General features: G+C 33.3%; 1 protein-coding gene across 1 annotated transcript in view; it reads right to left on the bottom strand.

The window, feature by feature from the left end:
* The window catches only part of LOC141405235 (uncharacterized), a 206,862-nt gene that overhangs the window by 36,987 nt on the left and 148,273 nt on the right, over positions 1-21,602 (bottom strand). The window contains exon 6 of the mRNA XM_073989332.1: positions 2,649-3,634. Within this exon, the coding sequence (XP_073845433.1) occupies positions 2,649-3,217 (569 nt within the window). The 5' untranslated portion in view covers positions 3,218-3,634. The remainder of the gene's footprint in view (positions 1-2,648; positions 3,635-21,602) is intronic.

Here is a 21,602-nt window from a genome sequence, read left to right as displayed (position 1 = left end):
CTGAAATTTGGAATGAAGATTACTGTTGGAGTGTAGAATTGGGATATGGAGGTAGTTTTGGAAATTCGTACTTATGTGTACGAAAGGTACTAAATGGTACCATATTTTGTTTTGGCTGTAGGGCAAGTTTTTGAAATATGTACTAGGTATATTATTACGAAACGTACTATATGGAACACCCAATACAACGTTAGTGTGTGGGTTTGAAATATGGAGGTGGTTATGAAAATGTGTACTATAAAGGTACGAAAGTAATAAATTGTACAAAATTTGGTACTGGGTCTTTCTGGAATTCTGAAATTGTGTGAATGCATACTATAAGTGTACGAAAAGTGCTAAATGGTACTAAATTTGGAATAATTTTGGTATTCAATGAAGGTATAGAACTGGAATCCTAAAGTTTTGCATTATGGTCACAGGTGATTTGTGGGGTTGATATGAGGAGAAAATTGGAACTACAAGCGTACCAAATGTACTGGAATGAAATATATATGGAATTCCGAAATTTGGTAACATGGTGATGTTGATATAATGGGGTCGTTTTGGTTCTATAAGTACTATAAGCGTACGGAAAGTAATAAATGGTACTAAATTTTGTACAAATTGGATGAAAGGATAAAGCTGAAATTCTGATCACTGCTGGTGCGTAGGGTTAAGATAAGGAGGTTTGCTTTTGATATCGGTACTATAAATTTGCAAAAATCACTAAATTTGGTATAGGGTGAAAGGATACAATTGTGATTCTGAAATTTGGAATGAGTGTCACTGATGATGTGTTTGGTATTAATACGAACGAATTTGGATTCGAATCGTGTTACAGAATTCCGCCATAAGTATTATGTTTGTACCATTAGTACTAGGCAGGTTAGAAATCGAATTTTATAATTTGAACAAAATTTTCATATTTTTCTTTTTAATGTCCAAAATATGAACGGTTAAAAAAAATCTGTTTACATCCTCTTTTATATTAATGTGAGCTTTTCGCTAACGAAGTAGCGGGCTTATGCTAGTAGTCTATAATAACCGTATATGCCATTTTTCCATTTTTTTAAATTGATCCAAATTTTGTTACAATAAGTGCTCAAATACTATTGATAACGAAAAAGACACTCGGGTATCCAAATTTGTGAAATTTTATTTCCATGCCGGATATCTGCGCCTCTGGTGGATATATTATAAAACCTGATAATGAGAGTAGACCGTCTGAGCTTTAAATCAATGTGTTGGTGATGATGGTCAAGTATCTGAGTTATTGCAATAGGGCGCAAACTATCACAATTTTAATATTTTCAAACTTTAATGTTAATGACAAATACTCTGCTTCTATTTAGTGTTTTATAAACATATAACCGCTTAATCGATAAGACCAGTAAAGTTTTAAATCAGCACCAAGTACATTGTCGACAGTGATCAAATATAAAACATATAGAAAAAGGCTAAGCTATCCCAATATTCAATTTTTAAATTTTTTTTGTGATCGCCTTTTTATTGTCAATTAAAAACTATAATATAATTGCATCACACCACATTGAAGAAAAACATTAAACATGAAAAACTAGCCTTTAAAATCATAAAAGAAATGTTTAACCGTAAAAAGCTTATGCTCTGTCGCGAGTCGGGACTCCCGACTATAGTCTTTGCTCATTTGTTTTATAACATATGAAGGAGGGGGGTTTTATTCATGTAAACGGTGACGCATTTCATTTTGTCAGTGGTATAATTGACTTAATCATGAAACTTCTCCACAAGCTCTTTAGTCCAATTCAAAACCTAGTCTTGGATCGATCTGCAAATTTATACTAGATACTAGCCCTAACATTGCTAAACAACGATATAATTTATTTTTAAAATTACTGAGAGATCTATGATCACATGCGAAAAAGAATCTAAAAATAATGTTTTTGACATTGCTGAACTGAGGGTCAGCAAGGACTTCTGATTATTTTTAAATTGTTTCCCTGCATATTTAAAAAAATAAAGATTTTTCCGGGAGAGAAACTATTTTTCAATAATAATTCAATAATTTAATACCATTAAATAATAAATACATAGGTTAAAAAATAAATAGTACGTGTGGATGTTTGTCATTGCTATCACGAGTATTGCTGGTGTTCCACTTCAATTCGGTAAATGTTCTATTTGAGATTTTATCAATCTAATGAATGATGACAACATTAGTCAAAATACAAAGATGAACGGACTATAAAAAGGATATAAATTAAGGGAGTAATGATTTCTCAAACAAAAAATCTAACAATAAACCAATGTTAATTGCTTCAGTGAAAAATCTTGCGCTTCTAAACAGAGACACGAATGATAAGCTGTCCTTTGTTTCAAAATCAATTTAATTAAAAGGTTGACTATGTAAGACATCAAATGAATAAAAACCAAGGATGATGCTTTTCGTCCAGGGGTTGTGCTAGGAAAAATTACAATTTAATGTTAATTATTCAAAATGAAAAAGCAGTATTCTTCAACGTTGTTGGTTGTTATGGGAGGTCAATGTTAAACGGTGACTTGGATTTGGCTGAGAGAAAAGTACGGTGGGAGGAAACCACTTTCCCAAATTATGTTTTGGTACAAGTATTTGTAATTGTAGTTGCTGCAGTAACACAGCGGCAGTGGACTGGTTTGTGTAATTTACTCACCTGGAACCGACATTGTGTTTATTTGACAAGTCGCCATACTGGCCGACATTGTCATTAGGATTCATTTCTTGGTATGTGTTTATACCATAGCTGCTTGTCTGATACGATGACGTTGATGGTGGATGGTTAGCTGCGGATGCTGCTACCGTGGAACTGGCAAGCTTAACAGCATTGACCACCTTCTTCATGGCTTCCGGTTCAATGTGGGCTGGCACTTGGGCGCTGTAAACGAAAGCAGGTTCAAGTGTTGGTTTGTCTGCTGACGTTTGTGTTGAAATTGCAGCTGGGTTTGCCGCGCCTGTTGTTAAGGTTGTTTTCTTTGAAACGGTAGAGAGTGTTGCAGAGGGCTTGTTATATGTTTGATAATGTTGTTGAATCAGTTGAGCGTAACCGTGATGGAACTGAGGTATCGTATAACCTCCACCACCACCGCCTCTGTCATCGCCACCATCTCCATTGCCGTTGACTACAGGTGGTTCATCTGAGTAAGTGGGTGGGTAGGCATAGACGACACTGGCACATACCACACCGCATATCAGTACAAGAACAGCAAGAGCATTAAAACCCATTGCTGTTCCTCGTATTATCAATATTGCCGCGGATAACTTATAACCCTTTTCACTGGCTTCCGAATCCTTTTCTTCGATAACCTTTTATTTCTTACTCGCAAATATTCTGCACTGAAAGTAATTTTCTATTGTTTTGTATTTGTTTTCCAACTCGTTGGGAAAAGTGGACAAAAAAGAATTCAGCAATTGTTGCCTCAAGACGAGCTTTAGTTTCTTCGAAATTGTTATTTGCTTTGTTCGTCCTTTATGTTTCGTGTTTTTTGAGTTTTTGTTATTTCCCTTTTGTGGTGTGCTCTTATCGGGTTTTGTCTGAAGCGTTTTTTGTATTCCTTTGTTGTTTTTTTTTTATTTTAAAGGCGTAGTGGGGTCGAGTACCCTTTTTGTCTTATAGCTGCTTATAAAGGTCTCGTCTGCAATCTGTAAAAAGAAAAGAAAACAAGAGAGCACTTTTATAATTAATGCGTTCGTTTGCCCATTTCATATTAAACAAGAGGGAAGAAAAAAATAAAATAAAAAGCCGTAAACAATGCGCGAATCGTCTCAAAAGAATTGTTTCCCGATTCTGTAAAAGAAAGGTCAAAATATCCCATATTTTATAGTGTCCTTTGTTATTGAACAGCTGGCCTGCTTCTTAGCTCCCAATTCTACACTGATTGATGTTTGACTCACAAAAGCATCACAAAAGCAAATCTTCTTTATAGGTTGTCTGCAATAAGGAGGGAGATTAGTGGGTTTCTGTAAAAAAATTGCTTACTTTACCCACAATTCGTTCATAAATAAGGCAACTTTTAATTTAAATGGATTTGTTAATTTAGAAAATTGTCATTTCTTTGAAGAGTATTTTTCTCAAAGTTCGCTAAGTTAAACTTTAAATTAAATGACAACTTACATGACGTGCTCTAACATAAAGAATAATTTAAAATTTTATATTACCAATTTTTTTTTATATTCATAATTAATGTAATAAATATGAACATTTTGAAAGTTTTTATTCTTACCTCTTTTATGAAGAACAAATTTGTTTATGTCGTAATTTACAGCGAGAAGCAATAATTCACTGTAAAATAATTTGTAATTAGACTTCGGATTATAAGTTGTGTCATTTTTAAAATGGCATTTCTCAAATCTTGCAAAATTGAAGGGAGTGAAATCGGACACTTTTTCAAAAAGTGGTTTTTGATTTCGGTTATTTTTTGCTGTGGCCCAGCAAAAAAATCCACACAAAATAATGGGTTTTGTAAGGGATTTTTGGCAGCCGTAACTACTTAAAAATCCCCCTACTAACCCATTATTTATTATGAATTACTAGTTATTCTATGATCACTAGAATAACCAGTTATTCTACGGCCACTGGAAGTTGAAAAGTAAACTATATGATTTTTTTTAGAACAGTTTAGGTGGAATTTGTTTTCAATTTCAACACACTTCATATTTGTATTTTATTTCGCCCCTTACTGGATTTGAACACACGAACTTCTGCTTTGTAACTGAACACAATACATACTAGGCCACGCACACGGACATTAAGGGTTGTTTCAATGTTTACATGTGCACCACCAAGTGTTCATTGGTTTTTTAACAAAAAGTACCCGGCCGGCGGTGAGCGTTGAACACACAACACTCTGATTTGTAGTCGGACACACTAGCTCTGTGCCACCGTACTTATAACTTTTTAAGGAGTAATTTAAGTAATGACTAACGGATCCGAATTTTTGCTGGGGGTATTGCTGCAAAAAATTCAGTCATCAGCAAAAAATTTTAGTATATTTTCAGATTATTTTGACTAATGGTTCCAGAGAAAAAGTAGAATTCTGTAAAAACTATATTCAAAGAAATACTCATAAACTCTATAATATTGGTCCAATTTGATTTTGATTGGTCTAATTGTTTGTATCTTTTGCTGTTTTATCAGCTATTTTATAAAAATGTTGAAAAAACTTGCACAGTGGGCTTGGGTGAAATTTTTAACAATGATTGTACTCTTCGATTTTCTTGACCTTTTTTGTATTAAAGTACGATCTATAAAATACGATAAGTAAAAATAAGATAAATAACAAATGTTTTACACTGGTGTAAAGAAAAAATTGAATTGACAAATTTTAACAAATTAAGAAAAAAAAATCATTAGGAACCCACTTCCAAACAGGACTTAACGTTTTTGTAATTGATCGTAGTTTAATACAAAAACAAAAAAAAATCAACAAAATCGAAGAGTACAATCATTGTTAAAAATTCCATCCAAGACCACTGGGCAATTTTTTCTATTTTTTATTAAATAGCTGATAAAACAACAAAAAATACAACAAAAAATATTTTTCAAATTGAAACTACTAAACGAATGTTTTTGGCAAAAGGACGAACGCTATTTAATTTGGTAAGAATCGGTTCAGATTCGGATATAGCTCCCATATATTTTTTCGGTCGATTTCATGTATGTGATGCTCCGCCCGATCTTAATGGCGGCCCAATTTCAATGAAATTTAGAATGTGATACGGAATTTGATCCAGAAATAAATTTGCCAAATGTTATTGAAATCGGTTCGATTGGGGTGAAAATCCGACAAAGTCCGTTAGAGAAAGGAAAGATTACAGATAAAATCTGTAGATAAATTTAAATCCTCAATGAATAACTCAGTATGGCAATGGACCCGCAGAAATGTGGTAGAATATATATACTTTTGAACTGTAAAGTATAAGAGGCATAAAAAGTGACCATTAAAAAAGAGATGGACAGAAAATAAATTTCCCCATATTAAGAGTGCATAATAACGGAAAAACTCAATTGCTTTGTCTTTCAATGTCTTATATCTAGGGGTAAACTTATATTTACTTGTTTCGATCTATACTTTGGACATTATTAGATTCACATAATATCCGAACCATGAAAATATGAATTTTTTGACCGCATTTTATTTATTTCCGACATTGTAACTCCCAGTGAAAATCTGTTCTCCTTAAAATGACGCAATATGGGGGGTATACCAGAACGTGGACTTATGTAAACAATGATTGCTATAAATGCTTTTTAGCCTCTAGAAACCCAAAATACCAAATTGCAACCAATTCGGTGGTAAAGTGGGACTAATACTTTCAAAATTCCTTAAAACGCCCGGAGGCTACAAAACATTTCTACCAAAAATTAATTATATAGGTCCACGTTTTGATACAGGCCCCATAGGACGGTACCTTCCGATTTTTGACACTTTGAAGGGTTTATTCTCATTATCATACCGAAATAGCTGAAAATTGTCATTAAGCCTTCTTTGGGACTACACAACTTTCCCTCAGGAATTTTTCATTACAGGTCCATTTTTGGAATAGTCCCCATAGAACGATGCCTTCCGATTTTCGGTATTTTGAAGGTTATCTTACAGAAATGGCTTAAAATTGGTATTTAGTCTTCCTTGGTAATACCAAACTTCGTCTTCTAGAAATTTGGGTATTTTGAACTTCATTATCACAACGAAATGGCTAAAAATTTATATATAGTCTTCTATGGGACTGCAAAACTTTCTCTCAGAAATTTGTCAGTACAGGTCCACGTTTTGATGTAGCCCCCATAGAACGGTAGCTCCCGATTTTCGGCATTGTTAAGGTTTTAGCCTCATTTTCACACCGAATTGGTATTTTAAGTCTTCTTTAGGACTGCACAATTTCCACCACATATCCACATCATCCTACAGAAAATACTGAAATTTGGTATTTAGCATTCGATATGGGCATTGAACATACGTACAGAGAATTGTGGGTATAGAAGTGCGGTTAAATATAGCCCCCATGGAAGAGGTATAGCGGGTTCTATGATTTGAGGGTACTCTATACCGTTCGATTTAAAAATTTGTCTACTGTAGTGACTGTAACTTGGTATTTCGGAGTCTCAATGTGTAGAAATCCTTAACGCAGAAATTGATCAATATAGGTTCCTATTTAGGTATATTCCCAATATGAAGGCATCTCCAGATTTTACGTAGTTTGAAGGTTGTACAGGCATCGTACAAATGAAACATGAGATTCTGAATGTGTAGAAAATATCGGTGTCTCATTTGTATTAAACCTTGGTTAAAAGAATATCTTTCAGTTAGCGTGTCGGAAGAGCTTAGTAATTTCACAAACGAAAAGAAACTAATTGATCCATTTTACTTCAATACAACTCGTGGTGGAGGGTATAGAAAGTTCGTCCCAGCCGAACTTGACGCCTTTCTTACTTGTTCATTCATAATATAGGTATAACCACTTATTATACTATACATCTTTATATATTTTCTGTCGAAACTAATGATAAACATCTATGCATGTAAATCAATCCGTAATAAATGCCTTCAATACCATTTTAAACTTCATTATTTACTCCATTATAACTTTGTCGCTTACTTGTGTTTTATATCCTGTTAACAGTAGACCCCATTACTATGTCTGTAACAAATTCATAGGGCTTATGAATATATGTATGTACAAGGCAATTTCGAGAATGCTCTATTCGCTGTATCTTCCACACAGAGCTACTTGACGGCCGAATGTTGTGCACGTTAATGCTCCAGTAATTATGCTAATAGGCTATAGTATCTCATTTAGTACACATACACTTCCTTGGCACAAATGCATATTGAGATAGGTGAATACTAGTAAGAATGTGTTGGGGTCTATAAGACGTGAACAACATCTTTGCCGCTTGTCATACACATTACTACCATTAAATGTTAAGATTATTTTTATAAATGCATTATGTGTTGTCGGGTTTGAAGGAATACCGCAAATGTTTATAGTGTCCGTAAAATGCTCAAGTGTTCCATACGGAAAGTTCGTAATCCAGTAGTGCAAATTATAAAATTTTTTGCAGGAATAACTGAAAATTTTTCTTTTTCCATTGCCCAATACGAGGAACGTATGCCCAAATTTGGCATCTCTGCAAAATAGGATAACTTTTACTGGTACGAGATCAGTAGTTTATAATAGGAAGCTTTTTTTTTGGAAATTCGGTATGATATGAAATTTAAGTGTGGCATATTTATTATCCTGTTGTAAGAGGTCATGGGATGGACAAATGTCTTACTTATGACTTAAAAAAACAAGTAAGAACGGCGTTAAATTAGGCCCGTCCAAACTTTTTATACCCTCCACCACGAACTGCATTGAAGTGAATAGGAACAATTAGTATCCTTTCCTTTATAAAAGTACTATTCCTTGCAGGAGCAGAATAACTTAACTATTCTCTGGCAACACACAGAGGATAGTTGATCTCGGAAAATTTTACAAAAAAAAACCCTCGAAATACATACAATTGGGAAAGAACGGATAGACTAATACCCCGGTTACACTATTGAAGGTTAACCCACTGGGTTTAATAGATCCAGTGGGTTAATCTTTGTTGATTACACTTAGCTTTTCGAGGATTTAAACTGTCAGCTGATGTTTGTTTACGTATACATACAAAATAACTAATAAAGTCGTGTTTTACACTTTTACAATTTCTCGTATGAGATATCGTCCCCTCTTTGGTATATTTGTATATTTTACACACAGGGATACATTTTTGTATCATGGTATCAAGCGTACTTTTTGTTAAAAAAGTGTCTAATGTAAAAAAATAAATAATTTTATGATTTTCAAAAAACCTTAAATTTATTAACTTCATAAAATCTCATGCGACCAATCGTAAACGTGTAAAACACGACTAACTCTGTTGCGAAAACAGTTGCAACTTTTGGTACTTTTTGAGTAGAGTTGGATTTTTTTGCACAAATACCGAATACAACTCTGTATTTTTGGTGGATTTGTGCCGGATTTAAAATAAACCCAGTCATGAGAGGATTTAATTTTTGTATGGCAAATCTGGTCAGATTTGACCAGATTAAGCAATAAATCCTCATGAGGTGGGTTAACCCGGCAAAAAGCTGTAGTGTAACCGTGCTATAAAACCCGTATATACCTGGATAGTTTTTTGAGAGTAAATTTCCTAATCTATTTCTATTCCAATTAACAACCAATTGTGACTAAGATCTTTAAAAAATCTTAATTGGGGCACCCTTACGAGTATATAAGGGCTATACCTACGGTGACCAACCGTACTCTATTATAGAGGACAGTACTCTATTTTAGGTGTCCGTACTCTATATTTTCAACGTACTCTATTTGTCCTCTATTTTCATCATATGTACTATATGTCCTCTATTTTCGATTTGTTTTACAAATACATGTGAGTACAAAGGTAATACAATGAAATCCGAGAAACCTAGGCAGAAATTTAACCAAATATTGTCGTTGTTGAAATGAAATCAGTCGTTTCAAATCACTGTTTATTAATTTAAACACTTCTGCACGCGATCAAACCAATTGTTCAAACACTTTTTCTACTCCTATTGAAACAACTCAAAAACGTTGTTTTTGAACGTGTCAACAGCATGTTCTGTCGATTGCTGTTTTGTTTCGGGCTTATGCTCGTCGTATAAGGCTTATACAGCGATCGTATTTTTTCATGCAGTATGGAATGTAAGCCGGTAAAAGAAATCAGTCACTCGTACAAATGTTTCGGTAAAGTAAATTGATTATTTGGGACAGAGCTCTAAGTTTTGCACCGTCAATGAGGACGCCCCTTTCAGAATTAGCGGCAAGAGTCACAGGCATAACCATCGTGTCGCCTGGTCTGTCAAATTATGTCGTTTCTCTTGGACGTATAAAGTTTGCCGTAAAATATATTGAGTGTTTGGTAGAGAGCGGGAAGAATAGAGCTTCCCTACAATCAATTTCGCAAAAACTCAATTTCCTTTACGGCAAACCTTTTACGTGTGACTACCAACGTTTTGGAGTCGAGCCATTTTTGTTTCGACTCCGACTCCGAGGATAATTTCTAATAGCACTCAATATGAATAAAATATACACAAGTTTCGAACTTTTTCCTATATGTTGGCCTTTTTGTGAGGCGTTCCTTGAAAAGAACATTTGTCACAACTACAAAACTTCTATCCTTCTAATAAAAATACGTGATCGTCGATATTTGAAACTCTGTGTAACAGGTTCTGAAGTGGGCAGGCTTTCGCTCGGGAATATGAGCAATTGGAGATCACTATCTTCTTGGAATATCATTGATCATATTCTAAATCAAGAATGTTTGGGATCTAAATCAAATTTTCCAAAATATTTATACATTTCTTATCGAATATTGAGAAATCGACCCAGCTTGCAAATGCCCGCTAAAGTTCAAACTCTAATTCGATTGTCATGGAATTTTAAGTTTGCTTTAGAGTATAAATTGGACCAAAAGAGTTGTTAAATTCATTTTTGATAAATGTAGAAAAAAATTGTTGCACGGAGTTGGAGCCAAGTTATTTTTTGACTCAGTCTCCGACTACAGCATAATTGCTCGACTCAAGCTCAGACTACAAAACCCTATTGACTTATAACTATAGGATGTTGTTTCATCGCGTCGTCCTCACGTAGAAAATTGTGAAAAATGGTCGGATGAAAATGTTCACAAGTAAACTCCACATTTTTTTGCTAATTAATTCTTGAAGTCCTGTAAAAAACGCAGTACGTGGTACGTCAAACCGTACTGAGTACGCTTAAGCAGAAAATGTTAAGCTTTCCAGTGGAAATGGTAAATGACACCTGAGATTGCTGTCTAGCCCAGAAACTTATGTAGTAGCCCTCGTATGTGTACTCTATTTTCATCCAAAAATATTGGTCACCGTAGCTATACCAAAACGTAGACCTGTACTGCGATGGCCACCAACAACAAATTTCCTAAGCCCGCGGGCATACTAAAAACGAACGTATGCACACGTATAGTGTAAAAATCTTCGTGTGGCTTCGTTAGTATTGTTTACATTTTTCAAATCAGTTGATGGAAATCACTTGTGCTGACGAGATCTCACTACGCAACTATTTGTGTACACTAAAAACAAAATGTATTTTAATGAAGAATATGAAAGCACTTTTTTAATTGAGAATATGGATGTTAATGCGTAATATTACAATGCGCAATATGTGATCTAATTTGTTCGATTAATTTATAGGTACAACAGAAAACGACATTTTGGTTGCTGTCATAGAAATTATGATCGTTCATAAACTGACTAACGTTACACACGATCAGTTTTGACTGTCAATTTTTCTCAAATAATCGGATGCTTGCCAGTGTGGCCGCAAATTTTTGTCAGTCATCACAAAATATTTTGTGGTTGCTGGACAGATTGACATTTATCGATATTTCCAAAAAATCGACAGTCAAAACTGATCGTGTGTACCCCGCTTTAGTTTTTGAGTGTATAGTCATTCGGGTTTTTTCCACTCACACTAACGCAATTTATAATCTGCAAATGTGTGTTTTTGGCCATCAATGAAATAAAAACACATTTTTTAATATTTTAATTTCTAAAAACTGAAATAATTGAACAATAAATTGGATTACTCATTTACAATATATTCTGAACACTACCACTACTTTACGTGTGATCCAAAGAATTTGACGGTTAAGTATTAAACAAACATACATATGTATAATGCCCATATAATATAAAAACATATATAAAATGTATAATTTAGAGTGGAATCTATTTATGCTTTTTTTAATGGAATAGGATCTCAAAAGAAATAATAAAATGAGTTTTATTATTATGAAAAACCATCGATTTTTAGGTTATACACGGTGCGCCTTAACTAAATTTAAATGAAAGAGCTTACACCTGGGAAGTTTTTGCGGATTCAGAAACTACAATGTTCATAGATGAGAAAAATTAAATCGCGATCAAAGTTCACATTTTTAGTTTTTACGGTTTTACTTGGAAACCGCAAGTCCTATCGTAATCTTGTAGCAGTGAAATTTTTCTACAAAATTGACCTTAATGGTATTTTCTTAGGTTTTACCATTTTTGAGCCTCCTTATAAAACAATGTCATGCACTATGCCCCTTAAGTAGCTTTAAGTAGAAACCGCTTACTCCTGGGAAGTTCTTGTGGATACTGAAACGGCAATGTTCATAGATGAAAAAAATCCAATATAAGAAAAAATACTGGAGGGATTTAAAAATAAATCGCGGTCAAATTTGACATTTTTTGGTTTATTTTAGATTTTCAGAACTTTGCTTGGAAGCAGCAAGTCTTATCGAAATGGGACTAAAGAAAATGTTGTAGCATACAATTTTTTATCTAGTCCCATTTCGACAGGACTTACCGTTTCCAAGCAAAATCCTGAAAACCTAAAATAAACCAAAAATTGGGAACTTTGACTTGCGGTTTCCAAGTAAAACCGTTAAAACCTAAACAAACCCTAAAAATGTGAAATTTTACCGCGATTTATTTGATTTCGATTTTTTGTTTTTTGATTTTTCTCATCTATGAACATTGTAGTTTCAGAATCCGCAAAAACTTCCCAGGTGTAAGCACCTTTCATTTAAATTTGGTTAAGGCGCACCGTGTATAAAATTCGATTGTTTATTCTCTCAAAAACCTTGTTGTTTTTGCTAGGTTTACGACGTTGTATGTCAGATACGTTATAATTTCCAACAGACCATCTATGTTCAAAATACCGAAGATCGGGAGGTACCGCTCTATGGGGGTTACATCAAGGCATGGATCTATACCGAGAAATATCAGGTGGAAAGTTTAATACCCCCAACGAATACTAAATACCTATTTCAGCCATTTCGATGGGATATTGAGGACACATGTTTCAAAATACCGAAAATCGGGGGTACTGTTCTTTGGGGACTAAAGTTCTATACCCCATCGAAAACTAAATATCCAATTTTTAGTCATTTCGGTGTGATAATCTAAAATCTTCCAAATAGCGATGTCTGATTTTTTTATGCGGCAACCCCTTATAGTAGTTAGTTTTGTTAGATTTTAAGATTGCCACATAATAACTTGTGATAAATAAAACATTGTATTTTAAAAAATTAACTTGGTTGGAAATGTGTTCTAAGTAAGAAATTAAGTTATGATGATGAACCCACAAGAAGGACATATAAATATGGGACGCCCGGAGGTACACGCAGAACCGGAAGGCCAAGGCTTCGATGGAGTAAGCAAATGGAAGACGAAATAAGAAAACACGATACTCAAATTGGGAAACAAAAGCAACAAATAGGGAGGAGTGAAAATATTTTCTTAATTCAGCTAAGTAAGGCAATAAGTTTGTTTTATGTCAAATATTCATAGAAGTGAAGCCATGTGTGTACCAGTGTTTTTTAAGAACATATCTATGGCCCATGGCAAATAGTTACAATACTATCCATGGCCATTCAAACGTCAAATGAAATCTCTCATATGGGTTATATTGCTATTCACATATAACCAAAATGCGTATCGCTCATAAATGGACAAAGGAAACATAGTTTGTTATGGAATTTGTTATAAAAAATCTATTGGGATTATTTACGATGATATACATGCAATATATGTAATATATTATATAAGATATAAATATATCGTTCCAGTTGGTGTTCTTAAACCACATTTAAAGATGTTTGCAATGGATATTTGAATATTTTATAATTATTAGTTTTGCTCATTAAACTAAACACTTTACATAAACTTTATTTCTTGTTGATGAGAATGAAATGGTTTAATGTATCCATAAAAGTATACGTGTAGTTTAGGTGAACACTTTATGATTGTTATGCTGCTATAAAAGGGTCATCAGAAAACGGTGCGATCTAGTTAGAATTTTATTAACATAATGCACTAAAATTATATGTATGTATATTATTCTCTATTAATAAGATACATAAATATATTTGGATAATGAGTGTTGGTATATAAAATTATGATGTGTTCTCAAATATTTTAGCACGACGTTATTTAAATTTATTTAGATGAAAGTTTTACATGTAATCAAAGCAGTGGCGATAGCCTGCAAAATTAAAATCTATTGGGGAAAATTAATATACGTTTGAAACGAATTGAAGTAGGTAGATAAAATTTAAAGATCATATATATGGCGGTACCTTGCTACCTATTTAATATATGTTGTATATTTCGACCACATTTGACTGATGATTTTACTGTATGTAATGTAAAAGTTGGGTTTCTTTTTTGTGTTTAGAAATAGTATGAAAATATTTTTCTGCTTCCAATTTCAGGAATATTTTTGTCTCGGAGGTAATATTGTGTTCTGCGTCTCTGTTTGTTTGAAACTTGCAGTTACTCTAACCTATACAATGCAATTGGTGGATTCAATCCAATATTTATAAAATAACATGTCACAGACGAATGATGGCTATAATCTTTCCGTCAATTCAATTTGTCTCTTATGTTATTTTATATATGTATATTTTCTTGTACACATATGTACATACGTCTGTCTATCTATGCGTTTACATAAGATTATCAACATACGTATTTATGTTTGGACAAGAATGGTGTTTGATCTGAAAATTGGATATTTTCTGACGACTGAATATTTCGATTATATTTTATGAGTTGGCCATATCAGCGCATGTGGGAACTGTTTTCATTATCATTGAATACGCATTGACGTGTGTAACGTTCACACGCCTTAATCATTTAATGACATGACTCCCATAAATATTTATAAATCTGAGGATTTTTTATATTTTAGTATACATACATATTATTCTTACTCACTGCCCTATTTATTAATTTTGTGACTCTTTGGATGCAATCAAACGACTTATAAGCTTTGATAATTATTTATAGTGATTCTCTATATTAATTATAAGCGATTTCAGAGAATTCACGGAATTCAGCTGATAAACCTGAAGTACATTTAAGATATCTACATAGGTTCGACGAATAGGATCGTTTATTACGTCCATTTCGTATCATAGTCGAAGGTTATTTACACTAGAGCGGTTCTTATATCGACTTTCACATGAATTGTGAAATTGCTGTATTGAAGAACTCGTACTTAGATCGAGCCGCAATTTATTTCACGAAACCACTCTAGTCTGACCTTCGACATATTTGTGTATAATTTCAAGTTGTTAAAAGTAAGCAATTAAGCAATATAGATTTTTTATCATACTTGTATATCAAAGAGTTCCAACAAAATTATAACGTAATACAAATGTATATACTTCCCCTTCTTGAATTGCCACAACGTATTTACAAATACAATTAAAGATTCCTTATACCATTCAAGGGAAAAGTGTCATCACCAAACATGAATCTATTAATAAGTGGCAATGTTAAAATACAAAAGAAAAACAAAATACTTTATAGTATTAGATTTATTATTTATTATAAACAATGGAGGTGCTACTCTTCCAGGAACAGCTATATGAAAGCACTCATTGGAGAGAAAGAGGAAGTCGTATAAATAAACCTAATCTTACAAGGAATATCTTTCAATCACATAAGAACCCAAAGTTTTGTTAAATTTGACAACGGTAATTGTTTTATTGAAAATTGGCTTGACAAAGTATTTCCTAAAACAGCAAAGAATAGAGACTTCAAAGAGATGTTATGACTATTTTGTTAGACAAACAAGAAAAGGGTTAAACGCGAATGACAATACCTATGATAAAGTCAGTAGTTTGTATATACGTACATGTGTATTTGTATTTAACCGAGTTTCTGTAAAGTTTGTATATATGTACATGTGTATTTGTATTTAACCGAGTTTCTGTGTGTTGCCATAATATCTATTAAATCCCTGCAAATTGTTTCAGTTTCAATGGTGGCAATATATTAAGTTGTAAAAAAACTACGGCTTCCTTAAGCAACTTCTTGCCAAGTTCCCACACACATTCAATAAACAATAAAGCATCGACTATCATATACATATGTATGTATGTGTGTATATACATACGAGTGCATACATATGTATAAACTTCATCCTTTAAAGGAATTCCCACAATAAGGAAATAAAAAAAAAATAAAACACGTACACATTTCCATCCACAAATAAAAATAACGTTTAAAACTAAATAAATACATATCGCCCATTTACTCAAAGAGTGACACATTCCAAAAATCGAGTTTCGAGAAAAATGCGTTTCAAGTTGGCGATTGAAATTTGACTTCCCAACTTAAAAAGATTATTACAAAAAAACAAAATAACTACGTAGACCATACTTTGCAAACACCTAGCCAAATATCAGTGTTCAATTTCTGTGCAAGATCAAGCATGATTTGTAGTGTTTTATTGCTTTATAAACTCCAAAAAACGTTTGTATTGAATTTTGCGAAACGCGTAGTAAATCAGCTGTAACTCGTCGAGATTTAGAGATATCAGCATGAAAATTTGACAAAAGATAAAGTAGAAGTCGTTGAAAAAATTTTGCATTTTTGGGTTATGCCAGTCTTTGAGTAAATGAGCGATATGTATTCAGATATTTCTGTCATATAATATTCTTGGTATACGGTGTTAATTTTTATTAGAGAGAAGCACATTGTGGACATATATCAAATTTGGTAATGGTGTTACCACACCTTCGAAATATCTGAAATCGGGAGGTATATTTGTGTTAATATTCTAAATTACAGTCAATTTGGTTAGAAATGGTGGCTATACCAGTTTAAATACATATGTACATACATAGATACAAAATGGGTTTATCGAACAAATCAAACATTATTTGTCTTTTCATGTGAAATATTACATAAAATCAACATTTAAATTTTGTCTTTAAATTAAAAGCTACTCAGGGACCTAAGAAAATAACACATACTAAATTTGAAGGCTATTCGATCAAAAGTGACCGAGTTATAGCAAAATCGGGGAAAGATATATATATGGGGGCTATATCCAAATATGAACCGAATTTAAAATTGTTCATTCCTATGTCATCATAAGTACTTGTGCAAAAATTCATCAACCTACAATATACTCCTTCTATTTTTGTCCACTTTTATATGGAAGCGGCAACACTCTGTGTCGTAAGGCTTGATTGGAATTAGTCACAATGTATGTACATGTAATTTTTTTGCATTATTTAAAGCGAAATTATCACAAATCTTATTTTCTGACCTTATGTACAGATTTTTCTTTAATAGTGATATCTCTATGAAAAGGTAGTTAATCAGTCGAGGGATTCTTCGATATTTTTACACCCTACACCACTACACGCAGAGAAGAGATATTGTAGGGGCAATCATATCCTAAGAACAAAATAGTGTTTTTTAAAAATCTGAAAATATATATTGTTGTTTTAACCAAATATTTTGTGTCAGGCACCATAATGAGCCAAAATATATTGTTGCACCAACAATATATATTTTCAGATTTTTAAAATATACTATTTTGTTCTTATAATATAATTGCTCCTACAATATCTCTTCTCTGCGTGTATATGGGGAGTGTAATATAAGTTGGTTTTATCTCAAAAGTTTGTAACGCATCGAAATAATGGTGGATACCTTTACTCATACCAAAATTAATGTCTCCACGATCTGAATCAGCTATGTAGATCCGTGGTCCCCAAAGGATAAGTAAGACTTCTTTCATATCAATGAGTGCACCCCAATTAATATTAGGTCAATGATATGGAATCAATTATTTATGGGCTTTTTGGTCAGATTTTCTTAATGAATAAAACTAATGTTAATTGTTTTTACCAACGATTCGTTTATTTTTGACTTCTTCAGGGGATTTTATTAGAAATTTTTTGTTAAAACAAAGTAGCATTTTTTGAATATACATTTTCATGTGGACATTTTATTGTATTTTTTCTGCTTTTTTTATTTACAAAGAACGGGACTTCAGAAAAACATGTCTTGTATAAATAACAAATAAATAAATAATTGTAAATGAAAAACCTAATTTATATCACAGAATGTATCACTTAAGGAATCAATTTGCATATGCTAATCCGAACTGCTTGCCTACGACATCACTTGTAGTGATATTTTACATGAATGAATTTCGCAGCATGTGTTTATAAACCGTGTGATCATGCTATAGGCCGCAATTTTGAACGGATTGCCACGAAAAATTTGGTGGAACTGTTGGAATGGCCAACAAACTTCTGTGTGACAGTATTAAACGTTTTAGAATTAAGTTCATCCGTCTGTTTGTAATAATAATAATGTTCCACAAACATCCCAGATGGGACAATGATATAGAAACTATTGTTGATCGCCGAGTCCAAACGGCGTGTTTTACGACACCACTCGTAGAGAAGTTTTACATGGCTGAAATATTCAGGAAAGGTCGCCAACATTACTGAGGCGTCTTTTACCACCCTTGAAAATTTGATGCTGTCTGGCCTGGGAATCGAACCGCAGAACTTCTAAGTGCAAGACCACGGTGGCACCCGTCTGTTTGTATGTGTGTTTATGTGCATCTGCGAATTGTTTTATAACATCCTAGATTGAGGTGCTGGAAAAGTCTATATAAATACGTGAGAACATTAGGTGGGTTAGTTGAGTTTTAATTTAGACAGCGAATTAAAACCGTCAGCTAAGTAAAGAGTAACCTAAGTACAGTAAAGCTGTGTGCTTAGTAAGTCTTGTGTGAATAAGTGTATAATTGGATTCGTCTTTTGTCTGCAGGCAGGTCAAGTTCGAAGATGGGCTTTATCGGATCATGTTTTGGTATAACCCCCATTTTGACGCTATAGCGACACTTTCAGACCAAATTCGCAATAATTTGGCATTTAAGGTTCGAAGTGGTCAAACAAATTTTCTACCAAAAGTTTTGGACAGAGGTCCACGTTTTGGAATAGGCTCCATATAACATTGCCACCCGATTTCAAGTATTTTGAAGTTTTTAGCTATACTTCTTCGCCAAAACTTGTAGAGATATGTAGGTCTACGTTTAGGTATAATCCCCATATAACGGTACCGATTTCCAATTTCAGGCAAAGGAAGTTATTATCTGCATTTTCGGTCTAAATTGGCTTAATTTGGCTCCATTAAAAATTTTTAATACCGTTACCACCGAATTTCAGGTACTTGGAAGTTTTTAATTACATTTTCGGCCTAAATTGGCTGTAATTTAGCGGTCAACAAACGTCTCCGCCAAAAGTTGTGGTGCTTTGGAAAAGCCTGCATAAAACTGTACCGACCGATTTAAAGTATTTGGATGTCACTAGGCATTTATGGTTCCCACCGGTTAAACACTTTTCTATCGAAAGTTATACAACGTTGTGGCATAGCCTCTATATAACGGTGCCCCCGATTTCAGGTATTTGTTTGGAGTTCCCAGTGGTCTAAAACTTCTTTACTTAAAATTGTGGGCATTGGTACTTTCGTAACAGAAAAAAACTAATTATTCCATATAAGTTCAGAATGTTTCATGGTGGAGAGTATAAAAGGAACTTAAAGGAACTACTAAAAATCTTTTTTTTTTGGTTCCCTCCATTGGTGCATATACATTACTATTAAAAATTAACAAGTTTTACAATTTTCAGCATATGTATGTACGTGTGTATGTTGATTTCTATGAAACCACATCTTTGTTGTATGCGGTTTGACATTTTTGCGTGTCATAAAATATCACCAATATGGTGTCAAAATTATCAATTTCAGGTAGCCTAGAAGTAGCTTGTTAGGTGACCCGAATAATGGTTGTTTCAAAAGACCACAACTATTCACATATCTTAGTTAATTTTTTTTGTTTGGTATAGATTTCTGAAATACTTGAATATGCTGGTGTATCTCAAGTATCTCAAACATGTGATAACATAGCCTATTTTTATTGTTTTTATTTAAACTATAGAATTATTTAAAATGTAATTTTGGGAAGCAAGTTATTAAAATCGTGATTAGTTAAAGCATAAAGAAGGAAAATAGATACCAAAAACAAGCTTCCAAATTAATTGTAAATGGTTTAAAATAAACTGCCGTAAATATTTGTATATAAATTACACCGGTTATCTTCACATCAGGTAATCAATGTTAAGAGAAGGTGCACATAGTATATTAAAACATTAATAGATTAACTGCAGTTTTAGTGATATGTTATATTTTGTTTGAAAAGAATGTCCATCGCCACCTGATCATTTACCTTTATGTTGTTTATGTATAGGCTAGTATGCCAGAGAGAGATTAAAAGTCAATTTGCAAAGATTGTTCTAAAAGTTTTTCCCATAAAGTTTTTTTAGTGGAGAATTTTTTTGGTCCCGTACTTGCCAAGAGGTCAAATTAGTGTTAGTGTATTGCAATCATTCTTATTGTTGTGATTTCAAATTGTGATTACACTATTTATCCTGTTGTGAATGTGATTTTTGCCAGGCTTAGTTGTGTTTGTTACACACGCACTCTTTCGACTTCTCGATTTATCTTTTTTATTTGTCCGAGATGATGTTAAAACTTTTCTTTTCAATTTCACCTATTTCCGCTTCCCCCTTATTCTATATCACAACATTTTTCCAATGCATGCATATCACGTAATTTTTTTAGTTGTAGCTTTTGTCGTAACGGATTAGGTTTTAGTTTCATGTTGTGCTCCAGTGTCCTTGTCACCTTTCCTCAGTTCAATGTTTTTATGTCTTGAACCTAACAATTGTCTACTACAAATAGTAAAAAAATGGCACTGATATATCTTTAATGTAGGGTGTCCGGAATTATATACCATCAAAAAAATTTAAGTATTTCAATTGTCTTCACAACATTCTTTTAAGAGTGACAATGTACCCAAGGTAGAACTCCATTGTTATGAGGTGGGGCTGCACAAATTGTCAATTGAATACATTTTTGATGAATTGTCTTGAACAAGAGAAGATATCAACACTTAATAAACAGCCTCCAAAGTATGTGGTTACCCGACGTGTAAAGTTTACCCACAAAGTTAAAAAATGTCGTGTTGGGAAATCAAAATAAGATCTTTGGGATCAGCTTAAATGTACAATAGCTCCAAACCGAGTGTAGCGCCACGTGGCCGAGGGGAACTCAAAGGAATAAAATAAAAGGGTTTTACGTTTAAGAACACCTTACTGGAACAAAAACCTAAAGGGTCGTCTGGGCCAGGAAAAGTGTTTATTATTCCGGGACACCCTACTTTGCTTGGCATTGACATTTCCCCTTGTTTTGCTTCATATACTCGCTTAGCTTTAGCTGCTTCTTTTATGTATTTTCGATGATTTCTTTTTGAATTCCCTTGTTGCTCATCCCAAACATAGTTCATGGTGTATGTATGGCTTTGTATATATGTATGTATGTTGTACTTATACATGCACGGATGTGTGTTCGCCTATTTCAGTGTCTATTTATTGCCACTGCCATTTCATCGTAGTTTTCTATTCTCATTGTTATCTTTGTTTGATGCTGTTTTTGTCATTTCTTATGAGTTGCCAAAGTTCATACGTTCTAACCATTTATTTTCATATTATATTGAAAATCCAACACTTTTTCTTTTCCGTTAAGTTTTTATAGGCTCTTCGTGAGGAATCATGTCAAGATATGTACATACATATGTTTGTATGAAAGTAGGTATGTAGTTTTGTATGCTTTGAAAACGCCTAACGTTTCACAGTGATATGGATTTA

The sequence above is a fragment of the Musca autumnalis genome, unplaced genomic scaffold (assembly GCF_047663935.1).
Source record: "Musca autumnalis isolate F117 unplaced genomic scaffold, ASM4766393v1 scaffold_5, whole genome shotgun sequence".
NCBI lineage: Eukaryota > Metazoa > Arthropoda > Insecta > Diptera > Muscidae > Musca > Musca autumnalis.
The sequence above is the reverse complement of the archived record's forward strand: the minus strand, read 5'-3'. Positions and strand labels throughout refer to the sequence as shown.